The 24322-nt window shown below is 38.8% G+C and overlaps 1 protein-coding gene across 1 annotated transcript in view; it reads left to right on the top strand.

Annotated features, from left to right (window-relative positions):
* Nucleotides 1–24322, top strand: part of LRP2 (LDL receptor related protein 2) — a 195031-nt gene that overhangs the window by 54449 nt on the left and 116260 nt on the right. Inside the window, exons 5-16 of the mRNA XM_045187457.2 lie at nt 1535–1645; nt 1967–2080; nt 3482–3598; nt 4792–4944; nt 6714–6833; nt 12022–12150; nt 14114–14283; nt 14955–15178; nt 16228–16434; nt 18552–18754; nt 20552–20692; nt 22109–22312. Of these exons, the coding sequence (XP_045043392.2) occupies nt 1535–1645; nt 1967–2080; nt 3482–3598; nt 4792–4944; nt 6714–6833; nt 12022–12150; nt 14114–14283; nt 14955–15178; nt 16228–16434; nt 18552–18754; nt 20552–20692; nt 22109–22312 (1893 nt within the window). The remainder of the gene's footprint in view (nt 1–1534; nt 1646–1966; nt 2081–3481; nt 3599–4791; nt 4945–6713; nt 6834–12021; nt 12151–14113; nt 14284–14954; nt 15179–16227; nt 16435–18551; nt 18755–20551; nt 20693–22108; nt 22313–24322) is intronic.

The raw sequence follows: 24322 nt of genomic DNA, 5'->3' as shown, positions 1-24322 counted from the left end.
TTTAAAATACCTTCCATTTTAATATATGATCGACTACATGCAACTTTGGGAATTTAGATATTTAAAAACACTTAACAGACTAGTTTTGAACTTCTGGAGTTGAGAATATTTGGGTTTATTCCTTCACTATACAAATAATGAAAAAAAATTACTTGCGAGTTCATCTTAACATGGGATGGGTTTGCCATAGTTTCAGCACAGAATTCTACGCACTGCTCCTGCCTGAAGGAGACTATGGGGCTATTCGAGGAATTACCTGATGTATCTGTCTCTGTCTATGAAACCTCCCAATTGGCTCCTTTGTGCAAAGTTGGTCCTCAAAGTGGGACTCTGCTGTCTTGTCTTTGAGATCCTAAGACATGTCTTTTCCTAAGTGAAAAAGAAATTTGAAGACAACCAGAGTCATTATGCAAATAATCTTTAATGAAAAAAAAATAGTCAAACCAAGAAATATATCATATTTGTGAGGAGGGTATGAAAAGACTATAAAAGGCTGAATTTAAAAATATTTTTAAAAGCTTTTTAACTAAAAAGTTCACCTGTAGTAACTCAATAGCAACGTTGATCATTTCTTGAGCACGTTAAGTAAGGACCCAGTTCCTGTGCTGGGGATTATCAAGTGAGTAAGAAAGGGTCCTTGTTCTCAGAGGGTTTATGTCATAGGGGAAATACATAAAGAACCAACAGAATGAAGTCTATAGTTAGGGATCATCAGAAATACTCGGAAGTAAATACCAAGTCTGAGGATGCACAGGGGAGAGACTGACAGCATGTTATCCCTGCAAGAGATGTCCTGATTTTTTTCCATTGTGCCCTAGAAAACCAGGATTAAGCATCTGGTTAATAACAGTGAGGTACCCATGTGCCTAATGTATTAACAATTTTTTGTGTGTGTGCTTGTAGAGCTCATTACTCTTTTCAAAGTGCTTTACTAGATATTGTCTTCCGAGGTCCTTTCTCCTGTGAAGTAAGTTACCTAGATGTGTGGCTAAGGAAGTGGTGACAGAGAGCATAAGCAGCTTTGAGTAAGAGTACATAACTACTGAGTGGCACTCCAGGTACCAGGTCTGCTGACTTTTAGGCCTGCTTTCTTTCTTTGGCCCTCCAGCGAAAGAAATGGCTCTTCATTTCCCGAAGCACGTGTGGTGGGTACAGTAGTTTCCTGGGATGTTATTTGTATTAAGTAAGAGAAAGTTCCATTCTGAAGTAAGTTAGATTTGTTCTCATTCTTCACCTCTGAGCTCAGAAGTAAATCAGTTCTTCAGGGGAGACTTCTCTGGGCTCCCAGACCCCCTACTATGTGCTCTCACAGCACTGTGTGCTTCCCCCAGTGGCACTTAACCCGGTTCGTCATTTGCTCTTGGTGTCGTGATTTGATCAATGTCTCTTTCCCCATCCAACTATCATCTCCATGTCTCCTCTGCTTACCAATACATGCTCAGCGTTTAATGTCTGGCATATATTAGTCACTCGAGACGTGTTTGTTACAGGAATGTCCTAACCTAAGGTTTGTGCTCTGTTTCCGTCCCTGTAGGGTACCCAGCATGTGAGCAGCTGACTTGTGCCAATGGAGCCTGCTATAACATTAGTCAGAGATGTGATCAGAAAGTTGACTGCAGAGACTTGTCTGACGAACACAACTGCTGTAAGTAGCGTGCATCAGATGTTCTGAAGCTCATTTCTACTGGCCAATTATGCATGTCTCTTCCCAAGTTTGTGTTCAGTGAATTCATATCGGTAGCTGGAAGTCAGCCGAGGTGGGAGTATTTACACCGTGGAAACTTGGAAACATTAAAAGTCAGGGTCTTTTTGTCCCTGGAGAACTGGTTGTTACACATTTACCAACATACTCCTGCTCAATAAGAATCTCTTTTTAAACTTGAGACCGAATCTTCCTATGAGATTAAATGGCCACAGTGGAATTGAAACTCTCTCTTTTTTTCCCCTCCTTAACCTTGCATCCCAGCTCAAGTGTGTTCCCACAACCAGTTTCAGTGTGACAGTGGGGAGTGCCTCTCTCATAACTACGTCTGTGACCGATTCCCGGACTGTGAAGACGGCAGTGATGAACGTTCTTGCAGTACGGTGATTTCTTTGTGTCGGGTCCTGTTGTTAAGAGTGCTTTTTTTCCCCCCTACCAATGTATTAATCTTTTCAAACAAAAGGGTCACTATGTCTGATGGCAGAGGGAGCCAGAAGTTCATTTAGGGCCCGTGGCATGAGCCTCAGCACTGTTACTGAACCTGGGCTCCTTTATCTTCCAAGGATCTGTGTAGAGTTGAAGGGTTGCTGATGGACAGTTTGCATTCTTTCCTTATGCTACAAGGGTGCAGGGTGTCCTGAATCACTGGACTCTCAAATTACCCATGCCTCTGGAATGGGTCCGATAACCTTGATAGTAGAGGGAGAGAGGAGGGAGAGGAAGGTCCCTAAAAGCAATGGCCCTAACTTTCCTCTTTACTTTGAAATTCTTGCCACATTGAAATTGGTGGGTCAGGAAAGTTTCATTGCAACTCAGGCAGCTGCTGTTGCTTCCACTTTCCTTCCATGCTGTTGCCTGTAGTGCAAACCATCTCTTATTGTTGCCACCTGTGCACTCGTTTTATTGGAATATGTGGCTTGGAGTCTCCATGAGAGTGTCTTACTAATTCCTATCAGTTGCCAGCTTTTTATGGTTGTTTATTTACTAGAATATATGATTTTTTTCTCCACACCCATTTTGATGGCTTGGTACCCACACCTTCTGTGTTGTTCCATATTTTCAATATTACCCTGATTTTCTATGAGCCATGCCTGATTTCTTTTCTGGCACCTAGGTTTATTTTAGAGATTGTATTAAAGAGAAGGTGACATCATGAGATGGGTGACTAAGAATCATTTGGTTCTAAATAGCAGTTAAAGCGCTTGTGGTAAAGTAGGAGAGTATTAGCCATTGGCATATCTGTAGCATCTTTATCAGTCTGCCTTCTCTGTTCAGTGCCTACCTATAGCATTCTGTCTTATTTTTTTAATTTAAAAAATATGTTTATTGATTTTAAAGGGAGGAAGGGAGAGAGACAGAATGAGAGAAACGTCAATGTGAGAGAGAAGCATCAATTGGTTACTTCCCATAGGTGCCCTGACCAGGGATTGAACCTGCAACCTAGGTATGTGCCCTTACCAGGAATTAAATCCCCAGCATTTTTGTTTATGGGACGATGCTCCAACCAACTGAGCCACACCGGCCAGGGCCATACTATCTTATTTTTAAGCTTGGGAAGCATAGACTAGCACCAGAGTTCATTTCCTGGACCCAAAGCTGCTCTTTCCCTCTTTTCTCCTTCTCCTCCTCTTTTTACATTTTTGTCAAGATACTTAAGGAACTAAGTTGATATAGAAATTGCAGTTTCTAAAAGCTCTACTAAGGCAGTGAGTGGTATGAGCACTTTGAGTTTTTCCAAGTGATTTGTGTCTTTGGAGGTCAGCTGTTGTTTTTTTCCAGACTACGGGACCTGCAAAGGCAATCAGTTCACTTGCCCCAATGGCCACTGCATTAATCAAAACTGGGTTTGCGACGGAGACGATGACTGCACGGATAATGGAGATGAAGATGGATGTGGTAAGAGATTCTGATAGAAAAGCATTTTCTTAAACTGTTTTCCAGAACTCGTTTTTCCTGCTTTCCTTGTCAGAAATTATCTGTGTGACGAGCAAGTCTCAGGATTGTCCGGGATTTAAGGGACTTAGTAGATGGGAAGAAGGTGACTCCACTAGCTTTTCCTAAAAAGACCCAGAATGCAAATATAACATAATTGATAATTTCCTCCCTCTATTATTAGGGCAAAATAGGAGGACACTCCCTCCTCCTTCAATAGCTTACTGTTTCTTTTTAAGACTGTTTATTTAATTCAATTTATCTATAGCAAAGAAGCATGATGGGGAAGGGAGAAAAGAGGGAAAAATGTGATTTGTTCTCTACCCTTTAAAAATGACTTTGAACCTTGGTAAAAGTTAAATTCAGTTTTGTTTTGTTTTCAAATTTTGATTGCCAAATAATGCATGACTGACGTCAGTGGTGGGAGAGAGGCCACAGAGGCAACTCGAGAGATGGAGTTAGGGATTGGTATTTGCAGGAGGGGCTGCTATCCAGGGAAGCCTTTAAAGATTGTATGAGAAGGAAATTACCAATGATAGTCACCTTCTTAACTTGGCAGTACCTCTTCCAGTTCAGAAGTTACTGGCACCCACACCATAAAGCAAGTTACTTGTACTGTTGCACTGCAGATATGAGTGATGCTTGTTCTGGTTTCCACTAGTTTCACATTTCCGTGTTCTAACAAGTAGTCTTCCCACATTTGAGTTGTAGTTTTTCTTGTACTGTTGACGTTTCACTAAGGAAACAAAGCAAATAACCAAAAAAGACAAAAACAAGAACAAAAATAAAAACTCAGGAATCCTGGTGTTATCTTAATAGACCTAGTTCTGTAATTCATGATTTAAATCACTGAATATTCTTCTAGGAGTTATTCATCTGGTTTGTTGATAATTCAGACCTGTATCTGCATCTTACTTTTATAACCTAGCTGGGGGCTGCCTCCTCCCAGAAAGAATGAAACTTAATTCCATTTTGCCATTCCTTAGAAACTCAGTAAAAGTCTATTGATAGAGTTAGAAGGTTCTAGTTTGTTTTAAAATATAGGTCATTTGTAGACTTCTACCTGATCTATGTCCCCTCTTAACCATGGATTAAAAAAGAGCTGGCCCCACTTATCCTGTGGCCTGTAACTTTCTTGGTTTTTTTCCCCCCCACAGAAAGCAGTCCTCATCATTTTCATAAATGCTACCCAGGTGAATGGGCTTGTCCAAAGTCTGGAAAATGCATCCCAATTACGAAAGTTTGTGATGGAACTTTTGATTGTCCCTCAGGAGAAGATGAAGCCAATGAAACTGCACGACGACATTGTGGTGAGGATGGAAATTTGTCTGGGTATCTTTCAGACAAATATGACTGTGTTTTTCTATAACAGAATCCCCAATACAGAGGCTGACAGTTGGTGTCTGCATAACCAACTATCCGAAGACTTAGTGGCTTAAACCAGCAAGCATTTATTATTTCTCACAGTTCTGTTGTTTGGCTGGGTAGTTCTTCTGACCTAGACCAGCTCACTCCCTTGTCAGGATGTTGTGACAGAAGTTTTGGCTAGTCCAGGCTTGGTGGTAGAAAGGGCAAATCTTAGTGCCAAGTTCTTTAAGCTTTTGCTTCTATCATGTTTGCTAAATGTCTACTGGCCAAAGCAAGCCACTTGGCCAAGTACAGATTCAATGAATTAAAGAAATGGGCTCCATCTCTTGTCAAATATTAGGGCCTTTATTTTCCTACTACCCAGGCAGAACGTTTTTCTTAATCCTCACCTGAGAACCTTTTTTTCAAAGGTTTTAGAGAGAGAGGAAGGGTGAGATGAGGGAGAGAGAGAGACATCAATGTGAGAGAGAAATATTGATTGGTTGCACCTGGACTGGATCGTATGCATCTGGACCAGGGAGTGAACCCACAACCTAGGTATGTGCCCTGACCAAGAATCGAACCCACAACCTTTTGGTTATGGGATGATGCTCCAACCAACTGAGCCACACTGGCCAGGGTGGGCAGAACGGTTTAAATGGCAATTTTGATGACTCTGAGGTAGATTTTATTCCCTTGCTTATAATTATGGAAAAAGTCTTATCTGGCTATACTCAAAAAAGGAGTTTCTGGTTTCTGGGATATACACTTTGAGTTAGTTTTTCTTCTTCTTCTGGAGCTGTAAAATATTCACCCCACTATCAACCCATCAACTCTGTCGACATCTCACTGTCCTGAAAGAGAATAACAATTTATGACCTTAATTTCATCAATGGTAAACTCTAAATTATCTAGTACTTTCCTATAACTAACTATGTACCTGTAACCCTAAAGCCTTATTTCCCCTCTTGGAAAAAACTTGTAATATTTAAATATGCAGAGACTTGCATGGCATTCTTCCCCCTGCTCCCATTTTATCTAGGAGCCCGAGCTTTAAAAATTAACGAGAGATATATAATCATAGTACAAAATAAAAATGGTACAAAATAAAATACAAAATAGAAAATAAAATTAACAGGAAAAAAATGAATAGTCACCTGATATCCCACCATTTGAAGCTAGCCACAGTTCATGTTTTTGATGTTATTTTCAATCCTGTCATTTGGGAATTCTCGGCCCCTTCTATGACGTAGACACAGACTTATGACCTGATTTTTCCATAAACAGCTTTTTATGATGACTTATGCTTGAACATAGTTACAACTTTTTAAAAAGATTTTTTTTTATTTTTAGAGAGAGGAGAAGGGAGGGAGAGAAATATCAATGTGTGGTTGCCTCTCACGCACGCCCCCTACTGGGGACCTTGCCTGCAACCCAGGCATTTGACCTGACTGGGAATCAATTGGTGACCTTTTGGTTCTCAGCCTGCGCTCCATCTACTTACTGAGTTACACCAGGCAGGGTCATAGTTATAACTTTAAAATGACTTTTTAAAATATGAATTGAACTTTTGTACCGTAATCTTGCTGTAAGGCTTGAATGTGACAGACTCTCTGTGCTTTGCACGCTCACTCAAGTTTTACTTTTTAAAAAAAGCAGCACTTACTTCATAGGTAAATGGGTCTTGGTCAGAGGTGACCACTCATTTAACAAAATGTTTTTCTCTGTTTAGATGTGACTTTGTGTCCTTTCTTTGGCTGTGAGTATCAATGCCACGTGGCCCCATTTGGAGGTGCGTGCTATTGTCCCCCAGGTTATGTCGTCAACCAAAATAACACCCGTACATGTGTCGGTAAGTGACAGGTGGGAGTGCCTGGTCTTTCATCGCAGTGCTTGCCACACTGAAGGGTTCTACGATCTTTGACAAAAAGGAGTCTGTGCTTGTGGATAGGAGTGATGGTCTCTATAACAAAGAGCAACAGTCCTCACAGAAGTCCTGGACATTTTGAAGTTTTAACTCTGAGAAACTTTTGTGAGGTGCACAAGGCAAAACCGTGGTCCTGTGATGAGCTAGCTGACTTGCTACATGGATACCTGTCTACTACCTGATGATGGAGATAGTGTTTTGTGTTTTCTTTTTAAGTATTTGGATAAAGGGTTGGGACAGCCTTACAAGTTGTTAAATACTGAAATACTTCCATGCAGTTGGTATACAGTTGTTGCCTTCAACTCTGTCACGTACCCTACCCTGCTCCCCTGACCTCTTCTACAGTGTGCTCAGACCTCCCCCGGAGCCAGCAGCTGAAGAGTGGTACGTAGCAGATCACTATTCACTGCTCCCCTGACCGCACTGGCCCGTGCTCTGCTGGTTGTTAATGCCCTTGATTTTTACCTTTGCTGGAAGCTAACATTCAAGAAGAACAAACTCTATCATGTTGCTGCCAGCTGATGGCTGGTGTTGAACTAGGCGCCAGTGCACCAAATATTTTCCACACCTGTCCTATCTGAATTACAAGAATGCTTTCTTCCACCAGGAAATTTTTTAATCTGAAGCAAGCCAGCACTGCATCCCACTGTGATTAAGATTGGGTCTTTTGGTGGGGGAATTAGACATGGCTAAGTAACATTGATTTTCAGTTTTTTAGGATTTAGACATGAATTTATAATGCTCTGATTTTTTCTAATTTTTGATATGTGAATAATAAATCTAGTTGTTCACATGTCAAAAAGTAGTGACCACAGAGATTTAATGAAAAAGTTTGTTTTTGCTGGTGTTGGGAAAAGGCATCTGGAAGGCAATGAAAATGATTCATTAGCATTAATTTTCCCAGGACACTTGCGTTCTTTTGATATTTGTTAGAAATTTGAGCTTCTTCAGGGCCTTCTGGATTAAAACAAACATGGTATACATAAGAAATGCTTTTATAAAAGTGTTTCCTGAAATAACTTCTAAAATATTAATACAATTTGGCCAAAAAGACTGAATTTGGGGAAACCCAATGAAGTTATTGTCTTTAGTCTCAGCTCGTGGCTTCCAACTTAATTATACTTTCGTAATTATGGTTGATCTTAATAACTACTCATAGCCAGAAAAGCTTTTAATGCCAGAAATAAACTCTAGTTTAACAAATTAAACTTGAAATTCTTGAGAAAGTATTCCTCAGTGTTAACAAGAACTGTAACAATGCGTCTGACCTGTCATATGCCAAGAAACACAGGATTTTTCATCCGGTAAAAGAATGCAATTGAGTTTAGCTTACCTTTGTGGTGTTCATAGTGGGTAATTTTAGGTTTCTAATAGCCAGGACCATGTCCCAAAGGTTGTCCATGATCTGATTACTCCTTTTAACTATATTCAACAAGACATTTTTAGTTCAAGTGCTCTTGTAAGTCAGTGTGGGAGATCCTGAAGACTTAGAGAATTCTGAATTATTTAAGAAAGCCCCCAAGTTTCTAACAATTTCAAAACCTTTTTATAAATAAATCACTATGATCTGCAGCTGGCATTGAGTAAGATTGCAGAACCCTCTTTGTGTTTTGTCATTATCATTACACTGGGGATGCATTTAAGAAATTTAAAAATATTTTTCGCACGCATGTCCTCCTTCGCTGGGTGGCTTACTGACTTTGGAAGCCCTGCCTGTGCTCCCTGGCATTGCTGGGCGGGCAGCTCATCTGTGGGTGTGAGGCTGCTCCTTTGTCTTTGGCAAATGTCAGGCTTCCCCACCCCCTCTACTACCATCCAGCTGCCAATCCGATTTCCAGTCTTTTAGTTGTCCAGGCATTGCCCCTTTCTCTTAGTAGAAAAGGAATTCCAATAGAAATACCAGAAGCCACATTCTTGGTATTACATCAGCTTTTCTCTAGTTTTCCTTTTTCAACCCTTAAAGAGGAGTCTGGGCTGGATTGCCTTGTGGTTGGAACTTGATAGGCCTTATGTGTTTTGATTAAAAGTGATTTACTCTTTCAGAATCCTTATTTCAGTCTTGTGATCCCCACAACCCGTTTGGTCTTTTATATTTTCCTCACCCTGGAGTTCAGAGAGCACATTTTCCAACATCTTTCCCCGATATCTAAGTCTGTGATGAGCTTTGGGTTGTATTTCCAAGTGTCTAGGGCTTCTCATATGCTAGAGGTCTAGGCTACTTTGGTTGTTTTTGCAGCTATTAAGAAATGAAAAACTGTCATGGCCAAGTTTTTACATTGAATCTATTAATGAATGTAATACAAAAAATTACAATATTGTACACAAGATAATTTCAGGATTTTACAGAAAACCTTCAGTTCATAGCCCACTGGAAGTAGTGTGGTCTGTTGCTGGGACACTGGTTTCAAGTTCCATGGCGAACACTTTTCAGTTCTTTCAGTATGTGCCTGGGACTTTACTGCAGATAACCTCATTGGAAGGTTAGCTCAGAAGTCTACATTGGAGGGCCTTTGTGAATGTGAGAACCCGCCACCTGCAGAGGTCTTTTCTGTGACCTTCCTTGTCCTTCCAGAATGTATTGGCTGCCCCTGAATTTTGAAGCTGGGTTAACATTTACTTCACATTTATTTCAAAGAAGACTTTATTTTGTTCCCTTTATAAAGAGAACTCATTCGTTTCAATGCCTGACATTATGAAACTAGTTACACTTATTTCAGCTGAGCTTTTACGAGAATTGCTTTGGTTTGCTCTTTCAAGCATTTCAGTTCAACAAGTACTCTCTTGTGTGTCCGTCATCATCTGCAGGGCTGACTCGTTACTGAGGCTTCAGGTGTTGGAAACCTATGCAACATTTGTCACCTTAGACGTGGCTCACCAGTGAATGCCTCAAAGATAATTAACAATAAAATTGAATAATCTTGACATGAAATCTCGTGTCTTTCTACCATATGTCTGCTGCTGGTAGTCTTGACCTGGTGGCATGCGGAAGCAGTTTACGGACTTATGGTCTCTGATTGACAGGACACGCTGTTTGTCGATGGAATGGCGTCGTGGTGCAGAGTTAGGGCAGGAAGGTCATTCAGCGTGGTGGCATTTCACACAGCCAGGTGGATCAGAGTGTCCGAGAGAGTCTAAGCTAAGAAGAGATTTTCGAATTATTTTCAAAGCAGTATTTGTTAGTTGGAGGGAACAAAGAATAAAAAGGAAAGAAAAGTAACAGGGTGGGAGGTAGGTATCGTAAAGCAGTGTTTTATATATTTAGTTTCTACTACCTTGCCTGTGCTCATGAAAATACTCAAGTCTACTTTCTTGTCTCCAGTTTACTTACCTATGGATATGAAGTAGCTTTTATTTTTCTCCAAATGGAGAATATAGTTTTATTCCGTCACTAAAAGTGACATGATTTTTATACACTTATCCTTACCTTTAAAGTACTCGAAGCCCAGGTGATAGGAGGGGCATTGGCACCAGCAGATTTCAAGTTATGCCTTTTCTGCCTTTGGTTTTCTTCTGTTTGCCTGCTCCCAGGTGCCTCCAGACCTGTAAGCATAGTCTCATTGGTTTTGCATTAAAAATGAGGTCAGGACATTCTGGAAGTTTGAGGGCGAATGCCCTGTACTTTGTTCCTACTGAAGCGAAGCCTCAGGTGCTGTTTTCCCAGGGCTGAGCTGAGGGCACAGAAGAGACAGATCAATGTGGGCTTTGTATTAGACTCACATGCCCTTTTATCTCGTCCAAATTGGATCATTTTTTTTAAAATTTACAATCCTTGGAAAGAAATTATGCTGACCCATGCTGTTGTATTTGGGAAAACTAGAGCCATTAGTTTATTCCCATGAGTTGAGCTTTCTTGTTGAGGAGTCACCAGGTGGTGGGCCATCCAGCAGGTGTGGTGGAATCCAACTGACAGCTGTGACATTTGCTGCAAATATAATTAGATTCTAGAAATCTGGAGGATCCTAGACCTGAGGGTACAGCATTTTCAGGAATTCTAATTGCTGGACAGTTTTCTGAAGCCCAGGACATGGGAACCCTGTTGGTAAGGGTTGTGGAGGTCATCCTTCCACAGAAGAGAGCAGGGTGAGGGTGCGTGAAGGATGGATGTGAACTCGGAGGGTCAGATGAAATATTTATTTGACGTCAGTCTGCCAAGGAGAGGACAATTTCTGTACCCCTTAAAATTCACTGTTTTTAAGAAAGACTCTTTATCTCTTGTGTTGTTTCCCCACCTCCATATTGTATTGTTTGCAGGTCAATTATATTGAATTGCTTTTTTACACAGTAAAACTCTGGGACTTATGGCATGGAATAGAGCTTTATCATGTATGGACGTGCAATAAACAGTTATTAAATGAATGAGTAATAAGTTAATAAGCAGAAGAGAAATTATTTTTCATTTCAATTTAATTTTGGTTATGATTTTTTTTGATATCAGAAGAAAGGCAGCTGGGTAAATAGACCTTTCCAAATAGTTTATTGCAGACACACATTTGCGTCTTATGGAGGCGCTGGATATAAAGCAGGTATTACTTTATCCTGAAGTGGCACTGGCCAATAGAACTTTCTGCAAAGATGGAAATGTTCTATACCTGTGCTCTCCAGTGTGGTAACTCTAATCATCTGTGGCCACCGAGCACTTGAAATGTTGCAGGGGTGACTGAGAAATTCAATTATAACTTTTAGATCATTTTAGCTAATTTAAATACAAACCTAAGAAGCCACAGAGGACTAGTGGCTACCATATTGTAAAGCACAGTTTTAAAGGGAAGCATTTACATCAAAATTCAGATATTTTATAAACAAACATTAAGAAATGAAATGCAATACGCAGGGCTATGAATCCAAGCAGCATTATGCGTCTTCTATAAAGTTATCTTTCAGGTAGACTTTTAAAAATGTGTTTAAGTGCTTTTGGGTTTTCCCTGCTAGGAAGATGTCTGTTTTGAATTCCTATTTTTTATCGTATGCCTAGAATCTGTGCTACTTTCAGAGGGTGTTTATTTAGACGGGGTCATCACCATATTCTTGTATAGCTTGTCTAAGAATTTTTTTCAGAGGGTAATCTAGAAATGTTGGTAAGCCTGATTGCAAATGTTAATTTTCCATGTGGCAGATTTTGATGATTGCCAGGTATGGGGAGTCTGTGACCAGATGTGTGAAGACCGAATTGGCCATCACCAGTGCCACTGTGCAGAAGGGTACATCTTGGAGCACGGGCGGCATTGCAAAGCCAATACTTCCTGTGAGTAAATTAAGGACACTTGGATCTCTTAAGCAGTAAACTCATGTCTAACATCCTCCTTCCATAGCAAATCTTGAAAGAAATACCAGCATTTATGCAGATGGCAGGATTAATCATCACAAATCAGGAGTGGTCCCTGCTGCTGGAAGAATGGGTCAACATGAATTTGACACTTTGATTAGGGACTAATATGTGAATAATAATGATCATTATTAATAGTTTTTTTTATTGGTTGCTTGTTCACTTTGGGCTTGGGCTATTATGTCATCTACCAGACTTAATCATGGAATAAATTCTATGTCTACAGTTGACCTGCTTGAGCATTTATCCTTAATTAGTTTACCTACCACAGTGTAGGTGGCAAGTATCTATTGAAATTATTTTGGCATTGTTTATGCAAAAGCTAGGGGTGGTTCAGAATGGACTTGCTAAATTTGGATTACAATTTGTGAGAATGCCTTCTTCCTGGGTGTTTTATTAGAATCAATCTAGAGTATTGTAGTAGAGAAAAGTTATGAGGAAAATCTATTAAAAAAGAAAAGATGGATCCCCCAAAGCATTTTTGTCATCATGGATTTCTGTGTGAGAAGATTTCAACTCCACTCCTTTTTTCAGTTTTTTTTTCCCCCACTTGATTTTGAAGTGCCTTTGGTGGCCTTCTGAAGCTTACTTGTTTGCTCACATAATTGAGGAATAGCCCATTTTCTAGTTGGTTTTGTGTAGAGATACTTGTTTTTGCTGTTTATGAACTTTTAGGTACAGCTGATTTTTAAGAATTTAATTTATTTTTGAATAGATAATATATTCACATATTCAAATATTTTAAATTAGAAGAAGCAATTGAAGTAAATGATAAAATATCTTCTCCATCTATTCCCCTTTGCCCAGTTTCCACTTCCACTCTCCCATAATCACTGTTTATTTTAATTCCGGAGATTGTTAAGTGCATAAATAAGAATATACAAATACTGATATTTAACTCTATTTTTACATATGTAGTAGAAGCTATGTACACAGTACTGCATCTTGCTAATGCGCATAATACATTTTTTAGAGCTTTCATGTCAGTGCAGAGAGCTCTTCCTCATTCTAGTAGTGGCGTACTAGTGATGTCATCCATTTTTTGGATGTACATAATTTATTTAACTAGTCCCTTAATGATGGACTTTTATATCATTTATTTTTTTTAAGCAGAAAGCATTTTTTAAAGTTGAAAGCATTTTAAAATAAAATTTATTAGGGTGACATTGGTTAATAAAATTATATAGGTTTTAAGTGTACATTTCTATGTTACATGATCTGCATGTTATGTGCCCATCACCCAAACTCAAGTCATCTTCTGTCACCATATATTTTCCCCCCTATAACCTTTAGTACCTGCCCCCGCCTTCTCTCTGGTAACCATACTGTCGTCTGTGTCTATGAGTTTTTGTCTGTTTTCCATTGCTATTGCCAACAGGACTGCGATGGATAACCTTATTCATTTTGCACGCTTGTGGGTATAGCAGGTATAGCAGATTTGGGTCCACCATTGCCATATTTTTCACAGAGTGATTTCCTAGGAGTCTTTAAAATGAGTTCTGTGTTTTGTACAATCTAAAGTTGTACTTGGGATAAAGTGCTCATTTTATCAAGGGTTCTTGAAAAATATCTGATGTATTCCCCTCAGTGTCAGGGAAAGTGCATTGGACTAGCAGCAGTTAGGACACTTGGACTGCCGGCAGGCTCTATTCTTAATTTACAGCGACTATGGACACTTCATTAAGCAGCTTTGTGCCTCAGCTTGTCCTTCTGTAAAATGGGTATAATGACACCTGTGTGTCTGCCTCAGAAGTTTATTTTAAAATAAAATAAGAAAACATAGAAGAATGTATTTGAAAAAGCAGAAAAATGTCAGTTGTAAGTTATTTCATCATCTTTGCTCATTTGAAGGAGTAATAACGCCTTCCTTTTTCACACTTAGCTGGTGAGGCCTCTGTTATCTTCTCTGATGGTCGAGATTTGCTAATGGGTGATATTCATGGAAGATCCTTTAAGGTCCTGGTAGAGTCTCAAAATCGTGGAGTGGCTGTGGGTGTGGATTTTCACTATCACCTACAAAGAGTCTTTTGGACTGACACCGTGCTAGATAAGGTAAATAGAAATTTCAGGAGGGTAGCTTGGGAGCTGATAGAACCCCAAGCACAAAGTGTTGATAGCTTTTCACTTTGGGGGGAGTAAAGGGGAAAGTTCCTTTGTTTTCTAACAAAAAAGGCCCTTGAGATATTTTATGTTAATCAGCACCTTTTCCATGCTATACTATTACATGGGACCCATTAAACAAAGCAGTCTATTATATGGATTAGCCTTGAGCAACTTTTAATTTTATTCGAAATGGAGTCCAAAAGCCTAATTAAAAGAAATAGTAGACATTCTTTCAAAACTGGATAGATATTAGGTAGTAATTTTTGAAACTCGATCATTTAAAATGTAAAAAATACTCTGCTTTCCCGTATGATAAAAATCAGATTTTACCTGCATCTTCTAAATGGAGTCATAATTGAGGATTGGGTAACAAATATTGACATTATTTTGTCTAACAGCCAAATTTTCATTATACTGTCTTATTTGGAATGGGTGGTAGTTTTAACTTCGACTTTGAGTAATGCAGTGGTGATTTTTAAAATGTAAATTTTAGACACTCCAAAAGAGTTATTGAATTTTACTTCTCCCTCTTATATTTCCTTATACCACTAATAAGATTCTAATTCAATTAAATTGCATAAAATTTTTAAGAAGTATAATATTTTGAGTTTTTCTTTCAGGTTTTTTCAGTTGGCATTAATGGTTTAGATATCCAAGAAGTTCTCAATGTTTCTATTGATGATCCAGAGAATCTGGCTGTGGACTGGGTTAATAATAAACTTTATGTGGTGGAGACCAAGGTCAACCGCATAGATATGGCCAATTTGGATGGAAGCCACCGGGTGGTCCTTATAACTGAAGACTTGGGGCACCCTAGAGGAATTGCCCTGGACCCATCTGTTGGGTAAGTAATGTGAAAACATACTGAATCCAGTATTTTTGGACTTTTATCTCTTTCCCCACACATAAAACATTCATTGGATTAATTGAAGGTTAATTCTGATTTCTTTTAGGCTCTATGCTCTAGAACCCATGTTTGAGTTCATAGAAGCTTTCAAGGAGTTGCCTAAATATACTCCCACTTGAGGATATGCAATTCAAACACACTTACTAAAAATACGTGATGTTCTGGGGTATAACCTTATTCTTAGTGTTTGCCATATTTGCCCGGCTGAGAGATTGGACTCTGTGTTCTGACTCAGTCTACTAGTATTGTTACAACATTACTTTTGTTTCTCTGTTATTAAGCTGAGCACTCTAGCATGAATTAGCATGAACTATCCCTTTGGTCTTTTCTTGTTACAGACTAAGGTTGAGATGTCAATGTTAATACCGCATTTTAAGTTGTTCAGTGTGAACCAACCCAGCAAGATGGATAATGCTTACTTTTCTCCTGGTGTAAATTCAAATTTTCCTGATCTCCATATTTGAAAACAGTTATCGAAAGCTTAGTTTTCTCTTAGGTTTTCCCAGTTGAGTCTTAGGACCCTTGACTGAACTTTAGGCTGTTAAGTTGTTGGTGAATGGTGATTATTCATTTCTACTTCATGATATCAGCTGTCCTTCCTTGAACGTGGATATGTTCTCTCAACTATGCCTTAGAACAGGGAATTAAAGAGGAAAATGGCTGGAAAGGCTCAGTAGCTATTTTTACATGTGAAAAGGAGGTGTGAAAGAGCCAGGGAGCAGGGGTTGGGGTGGGGGGTGGATGTAAATGTTTAAGCTGCCATATGAATGCATTTTAATAGTTGCTGTTTGGTGTCATTGCCTGGTTGGCCTTCTTAGTCTTTGATTTTTAATGTTTTTTAACTTCTTTGTTATATTATACCCCCATAGCTCTCTAATCAGGTGGAAGAAAATTCCATTGATCCAGACAAAATTAAAACAAGTATTTCCAGATAAATTTGTAACATAACTGACTCTTTCATCTTTTCTTTTGTTTTTCTTTTATAGTTACTTATTTTTCTCAGATTTGGAGAGCCTTTCTGGGGGACCTACAGTGGAAAGGGCTTTCATGGATGGTACTAACCGTAAAGATTTGGTGAAGACCAAGCTGGGATGGCCTGGTGGGATAACTCTGGATATCGTATCAAAGCGTGTTTACTGGGTTGACTCCCGGTTTGATTACATTGAGACTGTAACTTATGATGGAACTCAAAGGTAAGAAGTATTTTTTTAATAACTATATGAGTTTGGGGAAAGTACATAAAATTTATGGAGAGGGATACCAGAGGACCAGAATTAAAATATTGTTTTTCTGGTTGACATTATTAGCTCGAATGGCTTCTGTGTTGACATTTGCATGGTGACCTGCTCTGCGTTTTGTTAACTTTTCCTGTGTTCCATAGTAACAGTCATCAACTCTTCCCTGGAACATTTGTTCTTTGACTTTTCTTCCCAACCCCTCTTTCACTCTCAGATAACGCGCATTATTTTCACGGATCCCTGAGTCCGTCGATGCCCAGGCTCATTATACTCTGGGTCCCTTATGGTTTGTTTCTAAAAATAACTTTGTCTTTTAGCTTTCTAACTTTCCCTCAATAAATTAATGCTTTATTATTTATTTAACATTTTCCGGTGGAAATTAATTGGATTTTACTCTGCCCTAATATATATTTCAAATTTCAAAGAGAAATTCCGACTCATATTTTTACCTGATACACTTCAAAGATAGTTAAATGGAACAGTTGAATGTGGAACATGGAATATTTTCTTCTTCATCTTTTTGGTCTCATTAGAGCCAACTATAAATTATTTAAATTGTCAACTATTTTAGGTCTTTCCTTTTGATATTTTCAAAAATGGTCTTAAAATTTTGACCAAGAAAAATTTACTCTGTGCATTCAGCAAAAAACCGGCCAGTTACATTTTCAAATGACTTGATTTTATAGTTTTCTCCTTTATCCCTTTTGTAAGAGAGTATTGGAGTTTGCCACTGGATTTTATATTCTTAGCACAGTCCTTACATGGTTAAATAAAGGGATAAGGCTATGAATTCTTATCGCTGAAACTGTTCCTGTACTGAGAATATGAGTTAATTTAATGAAAAAAAATAGGTAACTTGATAAGTCATATAAAAAAGACTGAAAAATATCTGAATTTTTCTTTTTCATAGGGATGATATTATATAGTCCAAATATTTTTATGATAAGGTTAAAATAAAACATAAAAGATAAAAACTAATAGAGTTTCAGAAAGATTGGAGTGGTTTGCTGGCTGTGAAGAAGCATCAAAGAGATAATAAATCCCGTGAGAACAGCTGAAATCATGAAGTCCTTTGCCAGCAGGTGGCATTCAGGGTTCTGGAATTTGCTAACTGAAAAAGAAAACCATTCTCCAGTCTAATGTACCATGTCATTATTGAGTGTTTCAAAGTGTGCACTAACTTGTTACCTTAGGTTTCTTAGTTTTTTGTTTTCTTCTATAGTGTTTCCAGCATTGGAAACTTTGTCTTTTATTAAAGCTCTACTGAGTGCTTTTCAGTTTTTGGAGGCTGCTAAGATTTTCCTTAGAAGGCTTCCTATTATATCAAAAGAAAAAAGAGAATGAGTTTTTCCTCATGAGTTGTTTTCTACCTCACTTTTAAAATGTGGCCTGAGTCATCACTTCTGTGGATGTAGTCATGGTGGGTGCTGATTTCCTGTCCTTGCTTGGCACTTTTCACTTCTGCTTTATTTAGGTAGCTCTGGGCACGCTGTACCTCTATTATAAGTAGATCAGCTGCCAGTTTCATCAAGCAGAGCCATAAACATGGAATAGCAGTGCTTTTTGCTCTCACTAAGGTGACATTAGGAACAGGTCTGTGTGTTTGCCGAGGGTTGAACTCTGCCATTCACTGTCCTGTACCTTAATTGCTGAGAGATGATCAGTGGTCCGGTGTGAAGTTCATCCTCTATCAGACTTCCAATCCCTTTTTACACTCTTTCACCTATGGATTTCAAAATGACATGTCACATCTTAGCCCTTTTCTATATGAGGCAACCTTAAAAGAATGAAGAGCAGGTGAGAAAATGGTAATTTCTTTTAAAAAATCTAAAACAAGCTAGGATTGGGACCGGAATTTAAGTTTCAATGGTCTTTTCCAAAAGACATGAAAATCCTTCTATCAAATATATGTGGGAATATATCTGTGTTTTAAAATGTATTTTATCTATAAATTCTATATTTGTAATAAGAAATTCTTTAGTTTTTTATGCATTTACTGGAACTAATTCCACCTTTAATCAAAATTAAGCAAAGCAAACAAAAAATTGTGTGCTATATGTCTTTTGTAACAGGAAGACAGTGCTTCATGGAGGCTCCCTCATTCCGCATCCCTTTGGAATCAGCTTGTTTGAAGACAGTGTGTTCTTCACCGACTGGACCAAGATGGCTGTAATGAAGGCAAACAAGTTCACAGAGACCAGCCCCCAAGTGTACTACCAGTCTTCCCTGAGGCCCTTCGGAGTGACTGTTTACCACTCCCTCAGGCAGCCCTATGGTGAGCCCTTCAGCAATGGAATCCATGTCCGGTACTGGCCTTGGTAGAAAGGTTTTCTCCAAGCTGTAGAAGTGAAGGATGAGGGAATCTCACGAATTCGGTGAAATGACATCCTCAAATACATGAAAGGTTATCTAGAGAGTTAAATCTTTTGAAATTGGCTCTGCAAATCATGAACATTCTGGAGAGACTGACATATTTCAGCGTTAAATCTCTAGGGGACTCAGATTAATTTAACAGATATGTATTGTCACCTGCAATGTGCCAGATCCTGTCTAGATATAGCAGGAAACAAGCCAAACCAAAACATCTGTCTTCACTCTACAGAGAGGAATCTTGTAATTCAATCCTCTAATATTTCTGTCAAGGAAACTGAGGCCAGAGGAAGATAAAGACATGCCTAAGTGCTCGTGTTAGGTCCTTTCAGAGCCGTTTTTTCCTTCTTCTCTTCTGTACATGCAAGACACCTGTTCTTTGGTGTGCAATAGGTCTGTCACAAGCAAATGGGCTTTGGTGACTCTGGCTGGTTACTTATTTAAAAAAGGAAATATTTTTATTTAGACACTGCTTAGTCTTATTTTATAGTAAGTTTTGTTTGTGTTTTATGGTTTTAAATGGATATAACTATCTACATTACATACAGCTCTTTTCTGTATTTGCTTTGTGCATCAAAGAAAAGAAATATGAAAAACTAACCTGTGATGGTAGAAAGCTTAATATTACTGAATACTAAGTGATTTGTCTCTGATCCTTCCTAATCCATCTCTCTGGCCACGTTGAGTCATATAATCACATTTTGATCCCACCTGGCTGATGGAGAAAAACTATAATTAGGCTGATTTTTTCTTTTAAAGAAACCAGCCACTAGACCTAAAACATTCAGATGAATACCCTTCAGTGTAGTCATCCTGGAAGATCACATGTTTTGTATGAAAAGATAGAGTGTATGCAAAGACATTTTGGAAATCTCTATTTGGCATAGTCAGTTTATGAGCCCTTGATCAAAAAATCACCCAATTTTATCATCCAAATTATTTCTATTATTTATCTCAGAATGATATCTGGCTGTTGTTTCTCCCAATCAATCCTCCGGAAATGGTAAAGATTATTTTAAAGAATAAGTCAAAGGCCAAGAAGACAATTTCAAAAGCACATATAACATTTTTTAGTTGTAGCAGCATTGTGTAGAGTGAACTTCCAGAGGTCACTGCGCTTTGAGAGTGGTTTTTGGAAGGGTAACCGGGTTTGTGTTGCAGTCTTGTAGGGTTTTGAGTCAGATCTGAATTTAGTATAGCTGGTTGGCCACCGAATAACCTCGGGCAAGTTGTTTTACCTTTAGAGACTTGGTTTCCTCTCTGTAGGACCGGGGTACTACTACTTATCTCTTAGAGTCATTGACTGTAAGTTGGTTTACTAACAGAGTGTGCGTCCAGTGAGTTATAATTATATGTTATGAATGGTAAAATAGCACGTAAGGGTTTTGGGGGGGCAGTTATTTTCTAATCACTGTGGCCAGCAGACACAATTACTGGGAAAAAGAACCCCCCATATTATCCATTTGCAGGAATCTTGTTTTTTTGCCACCACCAGTTGGAGAGTAATTGGGAGAGAAGTGATGAAATTGAGAGGGCCAGAGCATCCCTAGAGGTGAATGTATATAGTAGCAACCTGTAGTGATGTCTCCGAATTTTACACACATTATTCTATTTCACCTACAGGGTTCAAAGGTGGCTTCATGTGCCTGGGATAATTACACATTTCTAACTGAGATTTCCCCCTGTGCATCTTCTCCTGCAGCTAGGAATCCATGTGGAGAAAACAATGGGGGCTGTGAACAGGTCTGTGTCCTCAGCCACAGGACGGATAACGGTGGCTTGGGTTACCGCTGCAAGTGCACATTTGGCTTTAACCTAGATGTGGATGGCCGCCACTGTGTTGGTAAGAAATCGGTTTTGGACTATCTTTCTGCAAGGTGGCACAGGGTATATGCTGCTCTTGGACTGTGCCAGCTCCCGGTCATACTTTTTCACTTTTCTGTAGCCCACAGGGCATCTTCCTCAGTAGGCCCCACTCCCCTATACACAGAGCTGCATTTAAAGAAGCCAATTTCTGTCTCTGGGGACTTGCCTTTAAGCCCACAGCTGGGGTTCCCTGGGCTTCCTTCCCCCTTTGGCTCCTTCCTGAAATCTTTGTCTGCCTTTTTAACTAGGCCATTGAAATTTCATAGGATTTCACTGAGGTTTTTTCTACCACGTATACCTTTTCCATTTGAGATGTTAGCTGTAACTTCCGTGGGGAGCACTCCCCATCACTTTTGTTCACCTCTCCCAGGCTGCCACTCGTGCCACTTTGAGTCAGGTGTCACATCTCGGTCCCACCTGGCTTTATTGGGGTGGCTCATTTCCTCATCTAGTTTTTCTCTTGTCAGTTAAAATTTTCTCTCTGTATCTGCTTCTATACCATGGGTCACATTCTTACCTTAAAGACTTCCTTTCTTCCTCTTTGGTTACCTACACATCTCCTCATACTTGGGCCATTGCCTCTACCTCAGCTGATGATGAGATACATTCCTACAAAATTTATTTCTTTTATTTTCACTTTAACAACCCTCCTTGTTATGCTTTTGATAAGTTCTTGCTCCCCAGATGGTGCTGCTTCGCTTAGTATGTAAGTTCTCTTATTCTAATTCAGATGAATTTGTTGACTTTGTAGGTAATCCCAGGTTCAGATAAAAATCACCCTCATTAAAAAACCATGTGCTTCTAACTATTATTGTCTAGTAATCTTGTTTTTAAGCTCCTTCTATAATTTTTTCCATGTCTCAGATGTTTCCTTCATTTTTCTCTTTCTGATTCCCTGACATACTGTCTCTTGATTTTAAACACCACTCCTTCTTTCCTATTCTCTACATTCATCCCCTCCCTTCCCTTCCTTCCCTCCTCTATTTCTTTCTAAAGAATTTACCTTGTTGCTGTTAATTCTCCTCTTTTACTGGTCTTAATACCTCAAAAAGTGAGGTAGGATTCTCTATACAAAAGTCAATCTTACTCTAGAATTTTGGTGAAATTACTATGAGTTCAGTTAATACTGCTTTAGAAATTAAACATGCATACCATATTTTATATAAATAAATCAATGATAAATTTCTTGGGGAGAAGATTGTAATATGGGTATTGCCTTTTTGCTGCTTATCTTTTTTCCTCCCTCCCATTATTTCCATCTATGTTTTCTACAGATTAATTTTTATGTTTATTTTAGAATTATTAATGCTTTATGGGTGTATAAGTACTTTCAATGGAATGTGGAGAGGGCAAGAACCATGCTGTGGCTGACTGCACTGTGTCCTTCCTGTAGCTGTAAAGCAGTTCCTGATCTTCTCATCCGAAGTGGCAGTCCGCGGGATCCCACTCACCGTCTCCGCCCAGGAAGATGTCATGGTTCCAGTGACGGGAAACCCTTCTTTCTTTGTTGGAGTTGATTTTGACGCCCAGGAGAAAACTCTCTTTTTTTCAGATACATCAGTAGACATGATTTATAAACAAAAGATTGATGGCACAGGTGAGAAAGGGCTTTACAATTTTTTGTGTGTTTTGTTGGTTTTGAATAATAATGCTAATACATATAGTTTGCTTAGTAAAACTTTGTATTCAATTCTTAAGCGGGATGCTTTACTAAATACTTTTAGTTCAGAAAAAGAAATCTATTGCTTTTCTTATGAATTAAGTTTAAATGAATACTTTTATTTTCACAATTACAAATGATGGTGCCTTTTTTAAAGATTTTATTTTATTTTATTTTATTTTTAATTTTTTTAAATACATGAATTATATATAAATGTGGATTTACTCTAAATTTTTAATTGATTGGAATTCTGTTAAAACCTTCCTAATCATCTCTGAAAGATAAATTATATTCAGTCACAGTTTACTGTTGGGTCCTTTATTCGATGATGGCGCGATCCAGTACTTTGATTTCACAACCCTGCAGTTTGAAAAAAAATGGTACCTAATATAACATAGTGACTGAGAGGGCCAGCTCAGAAGCTGGATGGCTGAGGTTTGAATTCTGGCTTCTTGCATTTCCTAGTTACTTAATCTTGAAGGCTCTTAATTTCTTTATACCGCAGTTTCCTAAACCTATAAAATAGAAATAATAATATAGGTACTGAATATCTTATCAGGTTACTGAGAGAATTTGGGGCTAATACATGTAAAACACCTAGAATGGCATTTAGAAAATAATAAATATTCAGTAAGTATTAGCTGTTTTTATAGCTGTTATCAATGAAAATCTGTATTACCTGTTCCACCCTTCCCCCAACCCAGACTGGCTCTTCATAGGTAATTGCCTCCATTCTTTTAGCACTTTTATTATTTGTCTCCATGTTTCTAAATAGTAATACTTTGCTTATACTACTATGTCTCGATTTGTTATTTTAGACATTTCCTTCCTTGTTATAGATGAGGATTTAGCTCTCTTACATTCTTCTCAGTCTCCTTAAAAAGCTAGATTGTAATTTTTGATTAACTTTATGGTAGCTATTCATTTATTAATATGATACAGATATTAATGTTCACTGCTAAGGTATTCGATGATGATATTTCTTGAATAGTTTCTCTTTCTGGAGTTCACAATTGTCACATCTTCATTTACTTAGTTTCCTGTGTAACTGTAATGTATGTTTTTGCAAATGCCTCAAACCTGGGGAATGAGGGGAAGGTCCAGGAAGGCTTCTTCTTGCAGGTGCTGATAAGAATCTCCATCCACCCTTTCTGAGGGTCAGACTCATGATGTCAACTGCCTTTTGGATACCTCACCTGGGCATCCCACAAACACCTCAAAGCCACTATGTCTAGGTGGACACCTTTATCCCATTTCTCACAGACCTCCTGCCTCAGGAACATGACCACTTCACCTTTTCCACCCTCCTCCCATTCCTTCCCCTCTTTTAGCCTCTCTCATTAACTCATTAACCTCCAGCTATGTTGTGGAACATGTGAAGTTGTCAATCAATCTCTTTCTCTCTCCCCTCTTCCGTGCCCCAAGTATTTGCTTTCTATCAGCCCCCAACTCACCACATCCTTGGGGAAACTTCTCCACACCTCCACCTTGTCACATGCTCCGTTCAGAGACTGCTCTCATGCCGTCCTGTGCGTATCTCTGTCCCAGTGCTCATTACTAATTTATTTTTGCTTCTTGGATTACTTGCCTCTCCCTCTCTCCCACTTCATTGTAAATACCTTGAAGGCAGTGCCCACTCTTCTTTCAAGACGCCTCACTTCTTTCTCTATGTCTCCATGTCCTCCTCTGTAAAATAGCATGTGGGCCAGTTCCTGGCTCAAAGTTAGTGCTCAATATAAGCTATTATTAGTAATACTAGTAACAATTTTCTAAATACCTACTCCAGTGGAATTTTCTTTGTACAATTTTCTGAATAAATGAATGGAAAAAGCACAAGGATTTTTTCCCCTATCCTGAAAGAAAGAGGTGTGATTGCTTACACTGATTCAGATTTTCTTTGGTGAGGAAAGGAAAAAGAAGGGAAAAGGCATAAAAATTTCACAAAGA

The sequence above is a fragment of the Desmodus rotundus genome, chromosome 2 (assembly GCF_022682495.2).
Source record: "Desmodus rotundus isolate HL8 chromosome 2, HLdesRot8A.1, whole genome shotgun sequence".
NCBI lineage: Eukaryota > Metazoa > Chordata > Mammalia > Chiroptera > Phyllostomidae > Desmodus > Desmodus rotundus.
The sequence above is the reverse complement of the archived record's forward strand: the minus strand, read 5'-3'. Positions and strand labels throughout refer to the sequence as shown.